This window comes from Embiotoca jacksoni, unplaced genomic scaffold (assembly GCF_022577435.1).
Source record: "Embiotoca jacksoni isolate LCO1_2020_lvr unplaced genomic scaffold, fEmbJac1.0.p SCAF_5, whole genome shotgun sequence".
NCBI lineage: Eukaryota > Metazoa > Chordata > Actinopteri > Embiotocidae > Embiotoca > Embiotoca jacksoni.
The window spans coordinates 17,277,415-17,298,154 of NW_027185403.1; the positions used below are offsets into that span (position 1 = coordinate 17,277,415).

At 43.2% G+C, this 20,740-nt stretch overlaps 2 protein-coding genes across 6 annotated transcripts in view; both read left to right on the forward strand.

The window, feature by feature from the left end:
- Positions 1-3,643, forward strand: part of gpc4 (glypican 4) — a 34,003-nt gene extending 30,360 nt beyond the window's left edge. The window contains exons 7-9 of the mRNA XM_069171028.1: positions 71-195; positions 291-463; positions 556-3,643. Coding sequence (XP_069027129.1) covers positions 71-195; positions 291-463; positions 556-773 — 516 coding nt within the window. The 3' untranslated portion in view covers positions 774-3,643. The remainder of the gene's footprint in view (positions 1-70; positions 196-290; positions 464-555) is intronic.
- Positions 3,644-5,035: 1,392 nt separating this feature from the next.
- brd8b (bromodomain containing 8b) lies at positions 5,036-20,709 on the forward strand. 5 transcript variants are annotated; one of them, XM_069170673.1, is made up of 19 exons: positions 5,036-5,109; positions 5,895-5,991; positions 6,384-6,453; positions 6,584-6,633; positions 6,750-6,872; positions 6,959-7,039; positions 7,412-7,476; positions 8,014-8,180; positions 8,581-8,772; positions 9,252-9,375; positions 10,307-10,443; positions 11,434-11,872; positions 12,009-12,046; positions 12,137-12,336; positions 13,441-13,533; positions 14,087-14,155; positions 14,593-14,878; positions 16,843-16,887; positions 19,073-20,709. In XM_069170673.1, the coding sequence occupies exons 1-19, from the start codon at positions 5,091-5,093 to the stop codon at positions 19,130-19,132; spliced, it is 2,355 nt and encodes a 784-aa protein (XP_069026774.1). In that variant the 5' UTR covers positions 5,036-5,090; the 3' UTR covers positions 19,133-20,709. The 5 variants fall into 5 exon arrangements, with proteins under 5 accessions (XP_069026774.1, XP_069026775.1, XP_069026773.1 ...); XM_069170674.1 differs by lacking the exon at positions 16,843-16,887; XM_069170672.1 differs by lacking the exon at positions 19,073-20,709 and having other exon boundaries at positions 16,843-19,066.
- Positions 20,710-20,740: the final 31 nt, after the last annotated feature.

The following is a 20,740-nucleotide window of genomic DNA, read 5'->3' on the forward strand; positions in this document are numbered from 1 at the left end:
GAACACAAACACACACTACTCTGGATTTGTTCATCGTGCCTGAACTGTTCTTTGTTTGTGCTCTACGCAGACAATTGAAGTGAAGAAGAAGCTGAAACATGCAAAGAAGTTCTGGTCCACATTGCCAGAGATGGTGTGTGCAGGTGAAAAGATTTCACCGAGCGATGAGTGCTGGAACGGGACAGCAAAAAGCAGGTAAGAGACAAGCCACACTAACACCATCTAAGACTTTCTGCATGTCAGAAGAGAACTCCAATGTCTTAACTAATAATGTCTCTCACTTTACACAGGTACGAGTCGGTTGTCATTGGCAACGGGCTGGCCAATCAGGTATCGAACCCGGACGTGGAGGTGGACATAACAAAACCAGATATTGTGATTCGCAGTCAGATTGCAGTTTTGAAGGAAATGACGAGCTGGCTCAAAGCTGCGCACGGCGGCAACGACATCTCCGTCGATAACGGTGAGGCAACTTCACGAGCTGATTGATTTCCTCTGTGACTCTGTGTCCCGGCTGCACACATCTGACCCTCGTGTCTTCGGCTGTTTTCCCAGATGAGGCCGGCAGCGGAGGAGAGGAGAGCGGCAGCGGCTGCGACTCACCATCCTGCGAAACAGACCAGGACATCTACTTCTCCACTCCACCGAACACCGGCAAACCGCGGGTCAATCCGGTGCACAGCAGCCCGTCGGCTGGGGCGGCCTCACAGGGAAGCATGGCGCTGGCGCTCTGCGGGCTGGCTCTGGCCCTGCTCACTCCCCATTGGAGATAAAACTGGCCGGGCTGGGAGAGGAAGAGAACGAGCAGGAATAACGGAGCAAAGGGGAAAACTGTCAGAGACTTTAAAAAGACTGCCTTCAGGACCTCGGACTGTCCGCCATTGGGGGGGAAGACTCTTCTTAATATTACAATAACTTCACTATTAACTATTTGTTTGTATGTTTTTAAGGACATCAGTGTACAACGATATGATTTTTCTTCCCAAGAAATCCACCTGTTCCCCGAGATAAACCGATACTCCGGTGGCTCCTCTGGAGCGACCTCATGGTTCTGCTTGCAGCGTCACAAACATCATATGATTCTTTTTTTTGGCAATTTATTCTCACGAGTCATTTTGTGCCTTCTTCGTTGATTTCCTTCTGATAAGTAAATACTAAGAAAGATGTTTGGTTGAGCATTGGGTGCCTGTATTGGGACATATCTTCCTATTTCTGAGGATGTTCTTTCTTTTGGTCAGAGATATGCTGAATAATAGAAATGGAAATCATAGATTGATGTTAGGAATGTTAACAATTCTTAACAACAGTTTTGCTCATTATGGATGTGCATACTGTGAATATTTGTGTCTGCATTTGGAAACATCAGAGATTCTGCAGCTCAGTAACAGCTTTGAGGAGATGAAGCAGATCGCAGCTCATCTCTCAGAAGTCCAGCGAGAGAAGTCCCATCACAGATGTTTGTGTTTGACCTGGAGACGGAATCATTGGTTAGAAGAGCCTGCGGCGTGCCGCGAGCCCAAACATGCATATTGTATGTCTGCTATGAGCATTATCGCAACCTAACTTTTAATTTCCTCTTTCAGGTTTAATTTAATTTCTTCAGCCTAAGCAGTTTAATAGGAAGTTCATACCTCATGGATATACTCTCACTGTCAATGCAATCTAGTGACATTGAGTTGAAAGGGTCTGATAGAGTTGGATACGAGGCCGGTGTCCCCTGCCATTACCCCTGAAGAAGGCAAAGCTGACAAATCCTGATGCCCTTTTTGGTACTGCAAGCTCAGTTCAGCACAGAAGATCTGACTCTATACAGTCTTACTTGTTTTTGAAAAGCAAAGATGGCGACATGTATGTCCAGAGCATTTTACATTAAACTAGAGAAGAGGAACAAAAGACAGTGTTTTGATCAAAGGAAATCAAGAAAAGATATTTTAATACAGGGTTTTATGTTGAGGAGGTGTTGTAATTTTTAGCTGTTTTTGGTATGAAGATTTGTATTAGGTACTACAGTGGATTTTACTGCTTGTTGTAGGTGGTGGAAGAGGACAGTGTGCACACAGAATGGGTGATGTTTCAGTCAGTGTGCATAGATTTCTTTCTTTTTTTTCTCCCCACATCCCCCATCCCACAATACACACTTGTACCTCTGAAATGGCCTGTGTCAGTATAAATGGACTCAACCTGAACCATTTGATCTACCTATCCTCATCCTCACGTTGTCATCATTTCAACTCGAGGTGGATGTGTTGAAGTTTTGTCACAATTACTACCAAAATTAATGCCTGGATGGTGCCTGATTTTTGTTATTTTTTTTCTGTTTGTTTACGTTTTTTTAAAGGTACATTATTAGCATCTTCGTATGGTAAAAAAAAAAAAAAAGAGTGTAGATGTTGATGATTTGTGATCTATCTGCTCAGATTCTCTGAAGGGTGTTTGAGTATAATGTTACCAGCTGACAAGCACAATATAAGATTTTCTTCTAATTTGATAATCGGGTGTGTAAGTTGCGTTACCTGGCCATTTCACCTCTAAAATGATGCTGCCGTGTGTCACTCTTGTACAGTAACTTATGCATGTATTTTAATGTCATTGCAAACATGCTTTTAGAACTGACATATTATCCAAAATACAGTATCCAGGAAGTTTTGATATGCACAGTTTAGATGGAAAAAAAATTTCTCCAAGTAATTTATTAAATTCATCAGATTTTGGGGCTTTAGATATTCGTTTTTGTAAACATCGAAACAAGGACTTGCATATTTTACATTTGTCTGCAGGTCTGAACCAATTAGATGTAGTTAAGACGAATGGAAATCACGAGAAACAACTCTTTAACTTTTTGTTTGGCTTTGAAATTGACAGGTTGATTGTAAGCTTACATGACATTTTCTTCAAAAACAAAGTTGTGTGTCCAGTGATCAGACTTCAACCAGGACCTCATGTTAAGAATCAGACTTTGAAGGATTTGATGAAACATCTATGCAACCCGTATAAAAAAAAACTGAAGCCTTAATTCAAAATCGCGAGGCTGCGCTTCAAGCAGCTCGATTCGGCATTACTTCCGCAGGTGACCAGTTTAATTCTCCTGTTTGTTGGGTTTTTTTTCCCACCAACATTTCTACAAGGGCTTGTGCATGTGTTCATGTCATGTGGAAGAGTTGTGTCGAGTGTGAAGAAACCCAAGTTTCTGAGAGTGAGAGGAAATGTTTTTGGGTGACGATGGTAAATGTCTGTGCTTGCAGGCCGGGGCAGCAACGTTTCCCGGCTGGCGGGGAGTCGGTCCAGCTGCTGGATGTTGCTAGTTCGATCCGCAGAGCACCTTCAGTCTCGTGACTTTAAAGTTGAGTTGGGACGGGGTGTTGAATGCTTTCCATCTGCCTCTGGCCCACAAGAACAGAAAGGACTCACTTTCTGAGGAGAGAGTGAGCGAGTGACTGAAAAGAATGAAAAATGTGTAAATAAAGAGCAGCCGTTTTTAGATGTCTCTAAAAGAGGCCCTAACAGTACACCAGATTTTTACTTGTCAGAGTATCTCCTAAATGTTATGGAAAAACAAGATGAGATAGATGTTAAATTGTAAGAGAAAATGTATATTAAACAACATTTCTTAGTCTTGTTGAAATAAAGACTGCCAATATTTAAATGGGTGTGGATGTTTTTCTTTTTGTCATTTCTCTTGACCAACTGGACTGAAACTTCATTTCATTAGTTTACTGGTTGTCCACTTTTTTTTGTCATAATGGTGTCAAAAGGGAAAAATGGCTTTCCTGTTTTCATTGCAAGACACACACACACACACACACACACACACACACACACACACACACACACACACCAGGCAGAAAATATATTTCTACAATGTCATGGAAGCTTATAAGAACTAAAGTAACTGGATACAAACAATAATTATCTTTTAAAGTAAATTTGTGAAACTTGTCCAAGCATTTCCAAAAGTTTTAAATAACAGATCGGTTTACATATCGCTGTTACCTTTTTTTATGTACATTGTTTTCAGAGCAATGCATTATTTTCATTTCTCAGCAATATACGGTTACATTTTGAAAGTGGCAAATTCAAAACAAGAAATCTCATGGTGTAATCTAGATGATATCACGTGCCCCAAACAGAAACAGTCATACATGAAAAGCCACGAACCCCTAAAGAGCAGCGTGAGAAAAAATGTTGCAGCCAACGCAAATTGTAAATTGAAAGAATATGTAATGACTCATATTTTTTGCAGGCCTTACTTATGTACTACCTTAAAGCACAATTTACCTACTTTGTCACACATAATGTAAAATGTCAGAGGAGCTGTGACACATTCAGAGACACAGGCCTCCGAGTGCAGAGTTGATCTCTTGAAATTTCAACAGAGCACTGGAACATCTGCATTCAGTATTTCTCCAGAAGATTTTGATCGTAATGTTATTCTGATAACCCGATTGTGACTGCTCTGAATTCACGAACAAGGCAGCGGTCAGGACCACAACAACTGTTTCTGTGCACTTTTAAAGACTAAAGGAGACATTTAATTTCAGCAAATACATGGATTCTGAAAATAATTAGACTATGTGTCTCTAAATGTGTTTTAAGGCAGAATAGATAAACAAATTGGGGGATACAATATACAAAAATATAATCTGAACAATTTGCAAAATTTGGAGTGTGTGTGTGTGTGTGTGTGTGTGTGTGTGTGTGTGTGTGTGTGTGAGTCTTGCCAAAAACTGGATGGGCTATTGCTGCCTGGAAAGACACAATGAGCAGCTGCTTCTCCTTTTTAATACTGAGAGAAGATACAGCCGCTCTGATCAGGTCCTATCAACTCTTTAGTGGCTTTAAACTTGAAAATGAAAAATAAACCTGAGGTCAAACAGAAGCCTTTAGGGGTTCAATTTAACGCTGCACAGGCTCAAGCTGCTGCCAGATTTTAGCGCACTCACTGAAGTTTTTTTTTCTAAATCAACTGTTATTTTTTTTTTTTTTTCGCTTTTCACTCAGTTCCGCTCCGTTTACTGTATTATGTGCACCACAGAAATCCGTCCGGCGGAAGTTGTGTCCACGGCCTTGTCAAAAAAAAAAAGAAAAAAGCAATGGCGAGCGGTATCGGCAGTGAGTATTATTTTCCAACTCTTTTTCGATTTTCTTCGTGATTTAGTGAAAACAACAACAGAAAACAAACAACAGACATCGTAGTTAACTGAGTCCAGCTGCCTGGTTGTTTGATAAAACGTTAAACGTTGTGTGGCTCAACAATGTTGATCAGAAGGCTAAGCTAACGCTGTTATTGTAATATTATGCGACTGTCTGTTGTTTACAGAGTTACAGGTTAAAACAATTCGAGCAGTTTCATGTGTTTTAATCTGTATTCAAAGTCCAGAAGAAATGAAGCGCGATGCTGTGATATTTTTCTCGGCGTCTTCTAAACACTGTACGAGCTAATATCAACAACATGGCTAACATTCATAAACAAGGAGCCTCTCTAAGTCATAAATGTCGATGCTGTGGTTGGATTTAATATTTATTCAAGTTGAACGACATCGTTCATCCTTTATACACCGTAAGGCTGATACCGGCCGTTACCGTAAACCATAACAAATTGTACCGGAAAAACAAAACATTGGACCCGAGATGACCCGCCGACAGAAAATGAGCGATAGATAAAAGATGGATTTACAAGCTTTGACTTTGTCTTTTGTTTTTGTGAGTTGTGTACATTTGGACAAGTTGCTGTGATCGTCTCCGGGGTTGAATCAGTCACGTAAAACACGGACTTCATTGAGCTCGAAGCAGCCAGCGGCGGTCAACAATGGCTTTTCGGTACATTTATTTAAATGGTCTGTACTTTATTTATATATATATATATATATTTTTTTTTTTTTTTTTTTTTTCCACAGAACACAAAATTGTGAACGTGGGTCCGACGGAGCCCTGGTCGGTCAGGGAGAAGCTGTGCCTGGCCTCCTCTGTGATGAGGAGTGGCGACCAAAACTGGTAAAATAAGAAACTTCTTTAAAATATACGCTCAACTGTGTTTATCTTTCACAAACAGGACAGTGGTTCAACAAAATATAAGCAGATCTCTGTTGTATCCAACATTCATACTATATGTAATTCTTTCAAAATGAGCAGTACAACAGCAGCACTGTTATATACTGTTTCCTTCTAGATTTTAGGGTTTGCCAACAGTACCATTTATTGCCCAAATGGACAAATCCTACTGTCCAGAGAAGATATCATAGCAGCCCAAATTTCTAAGGGAAGTTAAAAATCTAAAGAAAGCAAATGCGTCAGCTGAAAAAGACTTAAATAAGACCTGAGGAAATGACTTTTCAGGTTGTTTTCTAAGCTGGTGTGTTATTTCTGATGAGTCCCTTGTCTTCCAGGGTATCTGTGAGCAGAGCCATCAAGCCTTTCTCAGAGCCTGGTCGTCCACCTGACTGGTTCTCACAGAAGGTGAGCGAGCTGCAAACACTGACTTTATTTCATTTCTGTAAGTCAGCTGTCCTGCAAGAGTCTAACTGCCGTTAGACTGAGCTCCTCTCAGTCCACATGCCATTAACATCTTTTTCTTTCTGTTTCTCAGCACTGCGCCTCACAATATTCTGAACTGCTCGAAGCCACAGAAGCACCAAAGTCAGTATTGCAACGCAAACACGCAGCTCTGTGCAAACATATAATATTGTTGTTGCTTTTGTTTTTTTCAACATGGGTAAGAACTGACTTAAAGTGTGCACGCTCTCTTGCTCCAGGCGTAAGCGTGGTGAGAAGGGCGAGGTGGTCGAGACCATTGAAGATGTCATCGTTCGTCGGTTGACCGCTGAGCGGATAGAGGAGCTGAAAAAACTACTGCGAGACACACAAGAGCAGTACAGGTACCTAAACACTTAAAAGGAAGACCTGTGAGGACTGTGACATAAGAGCTTCAACCCCACTCTGATGTTATTTTTTGTCCTTACAGGAAGTTGAAGAAGGAGGTGGATCTGATACAGATGGGACACATGGACTCCCAGCTGAAGGAGCTGTGGACAGAGATCACACTGTGAGGCTCTTATCTGTTTCAAAGATTAGCATTTGGGTTCAGAAAATAAAATATCTCGCTAACTATTTGATGGATTGCAATGAAATTTGAAACACACATCCCTAGTCTCCAGAGGATAGGAGATAATAATTTAGGTAACCCCCTGATTCATGTAACTTCACCATGTGGTCAAAATCTAAACTCAACCTACTTTTTAGTTGATGATATCTCAAAAGCGAATGACCAGCTTTATCATCTTTAGCTATACATTTACATATTACATACATATGCATATTATAGCCTGTTATTGGAGCCTTTCAGCCACAGTCTTGCCTCTCTCCTTTAAATCTGATCATATTGTCAGTCGTTCAGTGTTTGTTTTTTCACCTGCAGAAAGAAGAAGCAGGACGAGGAAGAAGCAGAACAGAGGAGGAAAGCCACAGAAACGGCGTACCAAGGTAGGTTCAGCCTGTGAAGGTTTCTGTAGGAAATCCAAATATCTGGGACCATGTGTTTATTTATTGTAAACATTATACTTAGCTCAATGAACAGTGCTGCCATTGTCAGTCTCTGTATTTCACCTGGTTGCTGTGGAAAAGATTTAAAAGATGCATCAAATAATATCAAATCTTACTACATTTTTGTCATCATTTCTTTTTGCCAAGCAGAGATACAAATATACGATACATGTTATTTTACCAAGATAAACATTTCATACACTTCACAGTATTTGCAGTACTGTAGGGTTTTATGAAATTATTAAGAATATATATATTTTATCTGGAACTACTAGAATTTTCTTTTCCCTCCTGGAATATTTTCTTTGCTTCATTGTTCAGACAAGCGGCTGTTTCTCTGATGTATTTGGGTTGGAAAGATGATACATCACATGATGCCTTGCTCACGAGTTCTGTGCCGCAGCTTCTTTTTCTAATTCCTTGAGCAGAGTTGGAGTATTGATTCCTTCTCTCTCCCCTCCTCTCTCTCCATTGTAGTTCGTCAGGCCATGAAAAACACACCCAAGCGTCTTCCCAGCGTGACCGTACGCTCCCCGCTGGGTGCCAGCCCCCCGACAGTGGAGTCTCAGGTCGACTCTTCGGTCTCCACGCCGCCCATGGATACGGGAGGTGTTGCCTCTGATGACACCACCACCCACTCAGTTGTAAGAACACAGGGTTTCACTTACAGACACTGGCAGTACCGAGAGGGAAATGGACTAAGTTAGCTTTTCTTCATTTAGCAAAAACATTTCCAGTCTTGTGCTAGAAAATGAATTTCCCAGAACGCATCAGTCGTCACAGTTCAGTTGAGGCTTCATTGCAATGGATTTGTGGATTTTTACAGAGACATCAGGATCTTATTATGTGTTACATTCCTCGGAGTGTGATTCAAATCATTTCTAGAGTTGGAAACCAGCAGTGCCTTTACTGTGGACACAAAAACAACCTTTCTCTGGATTGTGTCATTATAAATCAATGGAGAAATATTATCTGACGTTATGTTGTACAGTAAAACGAAGTAGTGTTCCTACTCCTCTCACGGGTTCTGTGCTGCCTCTGCAGGCTCAGGGGGTCGGAGTGTTTCTACCAGCAGCGGACCCCCCCGGTTCAGGGCCCAAAGATGGAGGACTGGCTGCTCTAGTCGATGACTCACCGCAGAAAAGGCTCCTGACCCAGAAATCCACACCTCCGCCCTCGCCTCTTCTGTCAGAGCTGCTGAAAAAAGGCAACCTCATCACAGCCAGCCCGCGCCTGGTGAGAAGATCATAACATCCAAAACTACAAGATAACTTGTGTCCTAGTTATATACTTAATAAGCACCAGCATATGGAGGGATACTGTAAACTTAAGCTGTAAAAGAGCATTTAAATGATCACTGTGAAGTACAAAAGATCAAAGGTCGTCAAATGATGACTTTTTTTTATTGAAAAGGTCAAAGGTCAACTTCACTGTGACATCATAGTATTTTGTAAAAACTCTTCTGTCCGTAATTAAACACCATAACTCAGAACAGAAGGGGAGACCACGACCAGTTTTCACATCTATGTCAGATACTGAATTGATGACACTCTGTTCACCTTGAAACAGATTCATTTCAATGTAATGATTCAAAGGCAACAAATTATTATTACAATATGCTAATGCAATGAATAGTATTTCCACAGTGGGTCTGGTTTCAAACCTGACTCTGGTGTTATTGTTATTGTTGTTGTTGTTGTATGTGTTGGTGTCAGGTTGCAGAGGGAGACTCTGCTGGGAGCCTAACCAATGGAGTACAGACGGCCACAGCTGCTGCTGCTGCTGCTGCTGCTGCTGCTGCTGCTGCCGCCTTACCGCCTGGTCATGAGGTCATTACAGGTAAAGACACTTGTATAACTGTTCCAGCAAGTAGCTACATCAGCACATTGTCTGCTATATAGAACATATTATTACACTGATCTGCCTCTCTCTCTCTCTCTCTCTCTCTCTCTCTCTCTCTCTCTCTCTCTCTCTCTCTCTCTATATATATATATATATATATATTTTGTCAGTAATGTCTGGGACACAATGTCTTCCCTACATTTTTCCAAGTTTCAAAAGAACCCCTTTATCACAATGCAAGCTCAGAGGTCTTTTTTACACACACTGGACTGAGAGCGAGGGTAAACAAAAAACACCTGCCTGTGTTTTGGTTACAACTCCCCACATGTCGGAGCATTATGAAAGAGAAAGTCATTGATTCAGTGTTGGGACCCGCAGCTGACAGGCTGGTGACACGCAGCAGGTGTGGATACACACACCCAGCCAATCCCCAGCTGAGCAGCGCGTCAAAGGCAACGTGCCCGCCGGCAGGCAGTGTGCTTTAGGCCTAAACATGCATAATACAGTAAATGGCTATTTTTAAAAAGCAAAATAACTTCATAATAAACAAGGCGTTGCAGTGAGCGAGTCATTTAGACGCAAACCATATTCTGTGCTCCCAGATCTGTTTCCGTCTGTGTGAACGTTGTTGCGTGTCTCTCTTTCATTTCCTGACATTTTTCTCCTGTCTGCTTCCGAATGAAGGAAAAAATGTCCCCCAAACTGTGTACCGCCAAGAAAACCCAAACAAACAAATTGTAGAGTGGTGTTACAGCTCCCCATGGCATGTTCTGAATTTAGTGTTGCTTTGTGAATTTTGTTTTCATCCATCCAACCGGCGCTTGTTTTGGATCACTTTTGTGGCGCACAGAAGATGATAATTCTGGGTCCAAACATAGAAATCACTCGGACCGTTTTTGTTTGTGTGCTTCTGTTATTTACTTTGCAGAGGCTGAAGCTGCAGTGAAGGCAGAGCTTGGTGAGGAGACGGGGTTAGTGGAAGAGGATCTCGTAGCGGTGTCTTACATGGGAGACGAACTGGACCTGGAGACAGTGGGAGACATCATCGCCATCATAGAGGAGAAGGTCTGTAAGGGCTTTAATGTGTTAAGTGCCATGAAATAACCTGTGTTGTGATTTGGCGCTATATAAATCAAATTGAATTGAATTGAAGGTACATACGATGGGTGTTAGAAAATATCAATACATTTTAGATGCAACGGTTTTTGATACTGTTATCGATTCACCAGAAGACAAATTTATAATTTGTTGGTTAACATTCAAAGATTCATGGCAGACAGTAAATCATTTTGTGCTGTTTTAACCTCCAATCAACTATATAGTAGTGTTGTAATCTCCCTTCAGCCAGTTGACTCTTCCGGTTCAACTTAACGTAAACTGAGACAGGAAGTAGCGTCTCCTAAAATTTGATGAACAAAATTGCAGTATATCGCCTCGATTACGGTATCTCTATATATTTAATCATAACCCCAGTATTATGATACGTATCGTATCGCCAGAGTTTTGTCAATACACAGTCCTTGTACATACTGTGTGGATATGGAGGGAATATTTCACACTTAGCTGGTTATAATGGACACAAAATAATCCACAGAAAAGAAATGACCAGTATTTGACAGAGTGTTTTAATGACTGGTTGGTGGTTTACAGCTGTAAACCATTTATCTTAGTTGTTGTTTATCACAGCAGCACTTATTTGTGTACTGATCACAACCTGTTTTGTGTCCTTGGGTGTTTTTCCTCCTTGCTTATATTGATTAGTATGAACTTATCAATCAATGTTGTTGGTTCTTTATCATTTGCTTTAATTGTGTTAGAAGTGATTCACACACAACAATGGACCTGCTGTCGTCCAATGTGTAGAAAAAGACCCCTAAATACAACATTACATCATTTATATATAGGCCAGTTGTGTGTGTGTGTGTGTGTGTGTGTGTGTGTGTGTGTGTGTGTGTGTGTGTGTGTGTGTGTGTGCGTGCGTGCGTGCGTGCGTGCGTGCGTGCGTGGTCACTTTTCAACACATAATGATTTGTCTGTCTCCGTCCATCCTCCCAGGTCGATGACTCTGTGGAGGCTTTGGATGCAGCTGCAGTGGAAGCGGCTCTCTCTCTGTGTGAAGAGGCGGTTTCCGAAGGTCACACCCTCCCGGGCCCCTGGGAGACCCAGGAGCTGAAAGCTTCAGACTCCACACCCACAGTCCAGGACTCGGACCCCACACAGGAACCTCAGGGTGTGGCCACAATGTTGGCCCCGACCCCTGCCTGCCTGGAGACACAGAGTCAGCCAGATGCTAAAAGAGAAGAACAGCTGAAGGGAAACTGTGAGGGTCCTGAGGTGACAGGAAGTGATGTCACCTCATCTGTCGCCTCTGATGACGGTGCAACAGGAAGTGAGGTTACAGAAGAGGGGCCCGCAGTGAAGGAGCCCACTGAAGTCACAGTGAAGAGTGAAGGAGAGGAGTGGAGCCAGCCTGAACCCAACCCACCTTGCCTAGGTGGGAAGCACACAGATGTGTTGACACTCACACACACTCACACACACTCACACGCACTCACACGCACTCACACACACTCACACAGGAATAATGCTCACACGATTATGTTTTCTATTTTCCCATTTCCGTCCCACAGACTCCGAGGACAGCTCTGTCTCAGGGAAAGAGTCCAAGGTAACACGCGTTAGAGTGTCTGCACATATGGACATTATTTATAAGAAACAAAACAGTCCTCTTACTCTGTTTGTGTGCCGTTGAATCCAGGAGGTGAAGGAGGAGGAGGCGGGGAGTGAGGGGGACCCTGAAGAGGGGATGGAGCTGAAGGAGGAGTGTGGGGAGGGGGAGGGTCCCTATCTGTCGGAGGTGGAGCGAGCAGCTAGCGAGAGTGAAGACGGATACGGCCCGCCCTCCCAGCGCTACACCGCTGATTCACTGGCCAGCAGCCCGGCGTCTTCTTCCCAACTGTAGGTGTCTGGGTGTTCATGCTTGTACAAACCGCTGCCATAAGATCCATGCGAGTGTTGTGTACTTCTCCAAATCCAGTCCAAAAGTCCAGAGACTGCTCCTGCTGCGCGTGATCAGAGCGCAGCACTGTGGAGGAGCAATCACCGTCCTGGGAAAGTTTTCCAAGTTATTTGATCAACATCAGCGTCCGAGTTACACACGTGTTTTTGTGGGCATTTGCGATGTCAACATGGACCTAAAACCTGAGCAGGAAGCTCACCTCAAATTCTGTGTTAGATTTTGGGCATCAGAAAGAAGTCGTAGGAAGCTAAATGTGGTGAGCAGGGCCGGTGGGGAGCCACGATTGTGTTGTGTTGTGCGAGTTGTCGGTGTACTTTGAGCGCATGCATGAGCTGCCTTCACGCCACAATGCGTTTCCCCTCCGACGTCTCGGTACTCGGTGTTGACAGTGTGACCCCAGAGGACGAATTCACAGTGCTCAACCTGTGAATGGCAAAGAAATCCCACCTGTCGTCCGGCTCATTGCTTCGTCGCCGTACACGTTGTGAATCATTTAAAGGGTCTCTGTTCTCATTTTCCCGAGGACGACGACACAATATGCGATGTGCACTGTTGCTGAAATCCATGTTGACGTTACAAATGCGCCCGGACCAGTGGTCACAAAAATCGGTGTGAGTCAGGTGCTGATGTTGATCAAGTGTCCTAACTTGGAACACTTACTCATGATGTTTCCAATGCAACAGGAACAGACGCCGTACTTTTTCATCCCCCCTCGTATTTAATGGGCAAGTGGAAGCAGGAGGCCGTGTGAATTCAGGACTTGGACCTGAAATAACTCCTGTCCTTATTGCAGCCAAACATTTTCGGGGAAATGTTGCATTAAAACTGGATAAAGCTTAGCTGTCATGAATATTCACGTCATGACCTCTGAATCAGATTAGGACTCCATTTCTCTGAGAGCAGCAGTTTTTGGCAACAGACCTAAAACGTCGAACAGCGAGTGCTTTTGTCTCTGCCACTTACCTTCTGATTTCTGTCTCCACTTCCTGCGGACTTTCCTCTCTTCTCTCCCACTCTGCCCCGACTTCCTCTCTCTGGATCAGCTCTACGTGCGGTGAGGACCAGGAGGCTGTGCAGGCCCAGAAGATCTGGAAGAAATCCATCATGCTGGTGTGGAGAGCTGCAGCCAACCACAGGTGGAGCCTCTCAGCACACTTCAACAATGAACACCATCAAATCTGTTTTTCACAAAACACTTGAGCAACACTTTGCAATCGATCTCAGTTACACAACCATCTAGATTGTATGGAGCTGCTGTCATCAAAGGGCAGGTGGCTGCTTGTCTAACAAAGAACGATTAATATTCATATTTACAACCCCGTTTCTGAAAATGTTGGCACGCTGTGTAAAATGCAAATAAAAACAGAATGCGATGATTTGCAAATCTTATAAAGCCACATATAATTGCAAATAGACCCAAGATAACATATCATATGTTGACACTGAGAAATTTTATTGTTTTATAAAAAAAAAAGAAAAAAAAAAGTGCTTATTTTGAATTTGATGCCAGCAACACGTCTCTATAAAAACATTCTTGTCCAAAACGTAGTTGTTTGTTTTAAGATGCATTCATTAGTTCACTGATGACAAACATGGTGCCGTTGGAACAAAAGCGCTGCAGGGAGATCTTTCTGTAGCCGTTGAGAGGAGTCAGCTGTTTTACTTCTGCTCATGTTCTGTGTCTCTCAGGTATGCCAGCGTCTTCCTGCAGCCTGTGTCAGATGACATCGCCCCCGGTTACCACAGCATTGTGCACAGGTCAGAACACGCACACGCGCACACACACACACACACACACGCACACACACACACGCGCACACACACACACGCAGTTAAGTTTTCAGTCGTATGTTTGCACACAGATTGAACGAGGACTTCAGTCTGATACAGGCTGTTGAATTATCACACCAAAACAAACCTGGAATAAAGATGCTGCTGACTCGATTAAATAACTTTGTGGTCTTTTGTAAATTGACCAGTGTGTTGTGTAAGCTCTACGGGTTTGTACCTGAACACAACCAATACTTTCTTGTCAGGGCAGGAACTCCAAAGTGCCTTCATACATTATTTACACACCAACATTCTCCTTGACAGCCGATAGTGATAACACGTTGTTACAGAGCGTTAGATGCAGTCGATAGTTTATAGACGTAAAACTTTAGTAAATACATCCCCCTCTGCCGCCCTGCTTGCAGACCCATGGACCTGTCGGCCATAAAGAAGAACATAGAGTCCGGTGTGATCCGCACCACGGCCGAGTTCCAGCGCGACATCATGCTCATGTTCCAGAACGCCGTCATGTACAACTCGTCGGACCACGACGTGTACCACATGGCGCTGGAGATGCAGCGCGACGTCCTGGAGCACGTCCAGCAGTTCCTGGCCACGCAGCTCATCATGCAGACGTCGGAGAGCGCCATCTCAGCCAAGAGCCTCCGCGGCAGGGAGGGCACCCGTAAGCCGGGAGAGCCGGCTGAGAAGGTGGGTTGGGCGGCGCTTTCCTGACACGTCAGACCAGTCTGATTTTGATGAAACGCAGTGATTTATCAAAATCGAAACAAAGCCTCCAAATCCTAAACTTCCACTGTTCTTGTTCTGAAACTAAACTGTCAACTTTTGTATCTTTAGTGTTGTGGCTTCTGATTAGCTGGGACAACGTCCACATTTTTAAGTCTTCCAGGTGTCGTGAGTCGTACGAGCTCGGCAAACTTCCTGCAAACAACAGCTCTGCTCAACAGAGGTGTTTAAATGGAACTGGTGAGCTCGTGGTTATAACGTGGGTCGGTCGTGTGCGCCGTATGCGTGGCGTTAAAGTGGTTAAGTCGTAAAAACACAGTTGCTGGGCAACAGCATCATAAACGGCATCTAGAAGCCACGAAGGCTAACGATTTGGAAAGCTAACAGGAAATGCACCGAGAGAAGAGGAGGCTGGCGGGAAGATCAACATTTTCTTCAGACGGAGGCTGTTATCCAAGTTTAACTCTTCATGAATAAAATAACAATATATCAGCTTAAATGACAAAAATGAATGTCAATGGGCTCCGACATTTCTGTAAACTTCAGCAAACGCTTCCAGCTGGTGAACTCGAGCCTTAAAGAAAATGTTGGGTTCTGTCATATCAAACTGAAAATACATGAAGTATGAAAGAGAAAACCCTGACATGGTAGCAAATCTCTAGTCTCGTCAAATCTTTTGGAAATGTCAGTTATGGTTTGTGAATGTGGACAAACATTCAGAAATTTAGAAACATAGTTCTCATATCTGTCTCTGAGCTCCCAAACAAACACATTCACGTCGGCACACCGAAGCACCCGGCCGACGCTCCAGTCGTCTTGATTGACCGTGATGGCGGACCTTTAGGTTCTTCGACTTTTTATGTTGGAATTATTGTTGACAGATTAATAACACTGGATGTTACAGATTTCGGGCCTTTGAATTGACTCGGCCGTCTTTAAACACGGTTTCTTGCTGTATCACTTGTCGACGAGCGTGCCAGTTTCTCCCGGGCTTGGCACTGATGTTACGGCCTGCATTTGCACTCCGATGAGCATCATACAAGTCGGACGTGAATCCGTTGATATTTAACGCTGTCGGTTCTCCTCGCTGTGACGTGCTGCAGTGGGAGAACTCTTGATGTCGACTTCCCAGCTGACTGCTGCATGCTGGCTGCACCTCTCCTCACTAACGCCTGTCTGTCTGCACCTGCCTGTCACTGACTCCTGTGCTGGTCTACCCCCGTCTGTCTGTCTGCCTGTCTGTCTGCACATGTCCACAGTGAACTTTTTTTATTTGGTTTTGTGTGTTACTTTCTTTTAATTGTACGAATGTATGAGTCTTGAGTGTGTGTCTAACAGGTTCGCCGTCACTCATGGTATTTTCGACGTGTCGTTGAGTTTAGAAACGTGCGGACAGGAAATATCAGACAACTTCCAACAGTTTTCTTGAGAAGTCCAGAACTGTGGTTGAATTTTGCAAATGGTTTTCTTGACTGAGTATATATGAAAATATATTACAACAAATATATGTGATGGTTTTTTTTTTTTATCTTTGTTCAGCGGTTTCTATGCAGCAAACTCAGCAGGGGCTGAAATGAAACTTTAATAAGCTGAAGAAAACAAAACCAAAAACGAAGTAGCTCATGGAAGAGCTGCGACTGAATAAGTTACATGTTTTATGGCAGCCATGATGGGAGCTTTAGTGGAGCACTTGTTGAGCAGTCCTAAAGACATGCGTGTGCGTGTCTTCATGTGACTGTGAGCGTGTTTGTGTGTGTCGTGCTGAACTCCAGTGGACGCCGTCCCTCAGCGTCCCTCAGCGTGCGTGTGTGGCTGTGTGTCTGTGTGTGTGTTTGAGTGTTTGACGCAGACTTGTATGAAACTTGCTTTCTCACGCACGTGTGTGTGTTTTCTTTCTCTTTCTCACTCCGATGTTTGTCCTCCTACAGGACAGTGTCCCAATGGCCTCTCCTGCTTTCCTTCTCTCTCTCTTTGTAAGTATTCAGGTTCTCGCTCAGATTTCACCAGAACCGGGCCACGCTCCGCACACGCTTGTATCAACGCCAACACGCACATCTACAACGTGACACTCTCAGTACACATCTGTCATCTCTGATCTCATTTCTTTCTCTATGTTCATTTCTACTTGAGTGTCATCAAGACAAACAAAAAAGTTCTAAAAATAAAAGTAGTAAGAATTTGAGTCATAATAAATGCCTTTAAGAAATTCCCACAATTATTGGTGTTAATGATTTCTAATGAATTCTTAATTTTCTTTTATTCTTTGCTATCTTGGCCAAGTCTGCCTTGAACATGTGATTTTAATCTCAAGGGATTTCCTGGTTGAATAAAAATAGAAATTAAGAGCAATGATAAATTACCTGCAAATATACCTGCATTTAAAAAAATAAATAAAAAACAACCTAAGTACAGTCAGCCGTTTTTTAACTTTTTACAAAAGAATGATAACATTTTTTAGGAGTACAGCTAAACCAATAAATCAGCCAGTACTATACTGTATATCAGTGGTTCTCAACGGGTGGGTTGCAACCTAAACATGGGTCGCCGGTCCATTTGGTGGGTTTGTAGACGTGTGCATGAGAAAATACTACATTTGGGGGAAAAGTCAAACTTTTCTTTTGAAGTCAACAAAATTTCTGCTGCTGCAGGAATTCTTTGAAGGATACACATTCTCCCATGATGCAGTGCAGTAGTCGTTTGCTGCCGCTGTTGTCAAGACAATAACGACCAAAATTAACATCGTCACATCAGTCGTTAGCTCTCATTCAAGCATTTGTAAAAAAAAAAATTGAATTTGGTTGTTTGACTTTTTATTTACTTCAAGATAAGTCTGACTTTTTTTTCACATTTCATACAGTTTCATGTTGATTCTTGAAACATCTGCAGGTTAGACTTGATTGAAAAGCACATCCTCCTGTAGTTCAAGCTGAGTCAGCCTTTATATTTCATTGGGTTTTCAGCTTCAGTTGCACTTTCGATGCACTTTTTTAGTTAATGTCATGCTTTTAACACTGCATGACGGCATTGTGTTTTACTGAACTATTTTGTAAGAAATATATTTATGTGACTCAAAAATGTTGATTGTGACTTAATGACCAAGGAAAAATGTGGATCTTAGGCCAGACCAGGTGAGAACCACTGCTGAGTATCAGCTGATATTATTAACCGAGCCACAGTCCCTTAAAACCAGCGAGAAGAGCTCCGACAAAAACAGACATCTTTCATATGAACCGAGTAAAAATGTTCTTTGTCTGACTTGCTCAAATTAAGATCCGAAAGCAGTTTTTATGAACTGAAAAAAGAGATCAGGGTTTTGTTTTGTCTCGGTTTTGACTCGCTTTCAGTCAAAAGATACAGCTTCTTTGTTTTCTGCAGCGTTTCTTTGTTTTTCCTCTTTATGAGGATGCAGGTTTTGTAACAGTTGTGATGGATGATGGACGATGTGTTGCTCCAAACACGGTGGTATGAAACTCGTGTCAAGGGATGAAGTAACAGACAGACGCCATCAGTCCCAGCTGAGTGAAGAGTGAAAGGCCCTCCTTCTCTCTCCCTCACTCTCCTTCACAGTTTCTTACACACACACACACACACACACACACACACACACACACACACACACACACACACTCACACTCTCATACATCTCTGAACACACTGTCTGTGTCACCCTCATAAACTTTTAAGTTCTGTTTGCACACAATATTTACACTACACACACACACACACACACACACACACACACACACACACACACACACACACACACACACACACAGAGGTAACCTGTCATCACCCAAGCCTCCGTCGACCTTCGGTTAATGACCCCATGCCGGTTTCCTGTGTTTTTCTGTTCCCGTGTGATCGTTCATGTCTCTGCATGTTCTAATTTCTTTTCTCCTTCTTTTCCTTTGAAATCTCCCTCGTTTCGTTCATCATTACGTTCTTTTTTTTCCGTCCTTCATTTGGGGAGGAAGCCTTCCGAGGTGGACTGTGCTGTGTTTTTGTGCGGAGCTCAATCACACGAGGAGGCCCGCCACAGGGCCTCCCTGCACTCTGTCCAGCTGACCTCTGACCTCTACACATTCATGTTAAATATGTCTCCCGCTCTCTCGCTCTCTCTTCCTCCCCCGTTTGTCCTCACCTGTCTCTCTGCCGCAGGACGGAGGCACCAGGGGCCGCCGGAGCGCCATGGAGGCCGACCTGAAGATGAAGAAATAGACTGATGTCGGAGAACAAGTCACTCATGGAGGGACAGAAGTTGGACCTGGTTGCTCGCTGGTCACGTTGGAGAGGACTGTCAGCCTCTGTGTGCCTGGTTTGTGTGTTTGTATATACACACTTATTCATCTGTACTTTGGCGTAGACGAGGGTGGATGTGGATGTCTGTCGGTGTGTCTGAGAGCTGCAGAGTTTCCTCTTCTCCCGTTCATAAGGTTAATGCGCAGCATCGTGGGATTTCACTCCAGAACAAAACAAAGCCAGTGCGCCGCTTTCTACGACGATCATTTCACCAGTGAGGTTTGTAGGTCAACGTTTCCCCTGCTGAGACCTTTGTGGAAAGAGAAGAAGAACATTTTCACCAGCAAAAGTTAGTTTTGGATCAAATGATGAAGGGCGGGAAGGAGTTCTTCTTGCCAGATTTGATCATGTTGAATCACGGATACGTTGACTCTCGTCGACTGATTGACGGATCTGTCTGTTTAATGTGTCCTGCACCAGATTGTGCCCGGCCCAAGACATTAGACGGCAACAACAACAACAACAACAACAACAACAACAACAAAGAAGGCCACATGAAAAATCCCAATGTACAGTTCCACAAATCGAAGAGTAGCCTTACTAGTACTGCATGTTGGGCTGGCACCAAACAGAACCAGGAAATTACCAGATTGATCACTGCTAAAATGTTACAGGAAGATTAGCTTCATGTTTAGAGCTTGTTTTTCTTTTCTATTAGTTTAACATGGATCTTTCCAAATTAAGAAAATCTGATGGTGTCACTAAACTGGCGGTTTGTATCTTCTGTGTTTGGTAATGGATCAGAAATCTCCAGTCTGTTGGTGGATGCGGAGCAGTGCATGTTGTAGCCCATTGAATTGTACACACTTTACATTTCTACTGACCTTCTTCCTAGAGAGGCTTTAGACCGAGGACACTATGATTATAGATTTCATATTAACCTGCCAGCATACAGACATGAAACCTACTGGATATGTAATCCATCACTGTAGACACGTTGTCTCTGGTTACATTAACAATGTGTGGGAGGGAAACAGACTCCTTCATCTCAGTCGTCAGCGTGTCCTTGAACGCACCGGCAGGCACAGCTTTCACAGCAGAAAAACAGTCGTTGCCCGGAGCAGCTGTGCCACTGCGTGCCTGTGATAATGTAACTTTGATGAATTACCTTGACCTCCAATAAATGTCACACCTCTTTTCATGGTTCAGGGAAATAAACTGAGGCCTGCAGCTGCGCTTGAAGGTCGGAGACCAATCTAAAATAGGAAATGGTAAGGTAAAAAAACACGTGTCAATTAATGGACTTAAACATGGGATGCAGAGTTTGTTGTTGCTGAAATAGTCCCGATTCATCACTACTCGTCTCTTACAGTAGGATGTAGCCAGTGTGTGCTATGTAGATAGCATATGAAACGTTTGTGATGTGCGTTAGGTGGAAGTACAAATTATGTTTTGTACCCGAGATGGACCATGTAGTGTTGTGTTTGGGTAGCTGAGACATGTATCATGTGTTCTGTTGTACATTTGTTAAATATAGATTTGATCTAAACGCAGAACCGAGTTGCTTCTTTGCCGTAGTTTGATCAC

What these genes read in the sequence shown, in the direction of transcription:
- brd8b (XM_069170672.1), top strand. An exon ending in CTGACTGGTTCTCACAGAAG is followed by an intron (nt 6,454 to 6,583) that starts GTGAGCGAGCTG and finishes TCTGTTTCTCAG; the next exon opens with CACTGCGCCTCACAATATTC. An exon ending in TCGCCATCATAGAGGAGAAG is followed by an intron (nt 10,444 to 11,433) that starts GTCTGTAAGGGC and finishes CCATCCTCCCAG; the next exon opens with GTCGATGACTCTGTGGAGGC.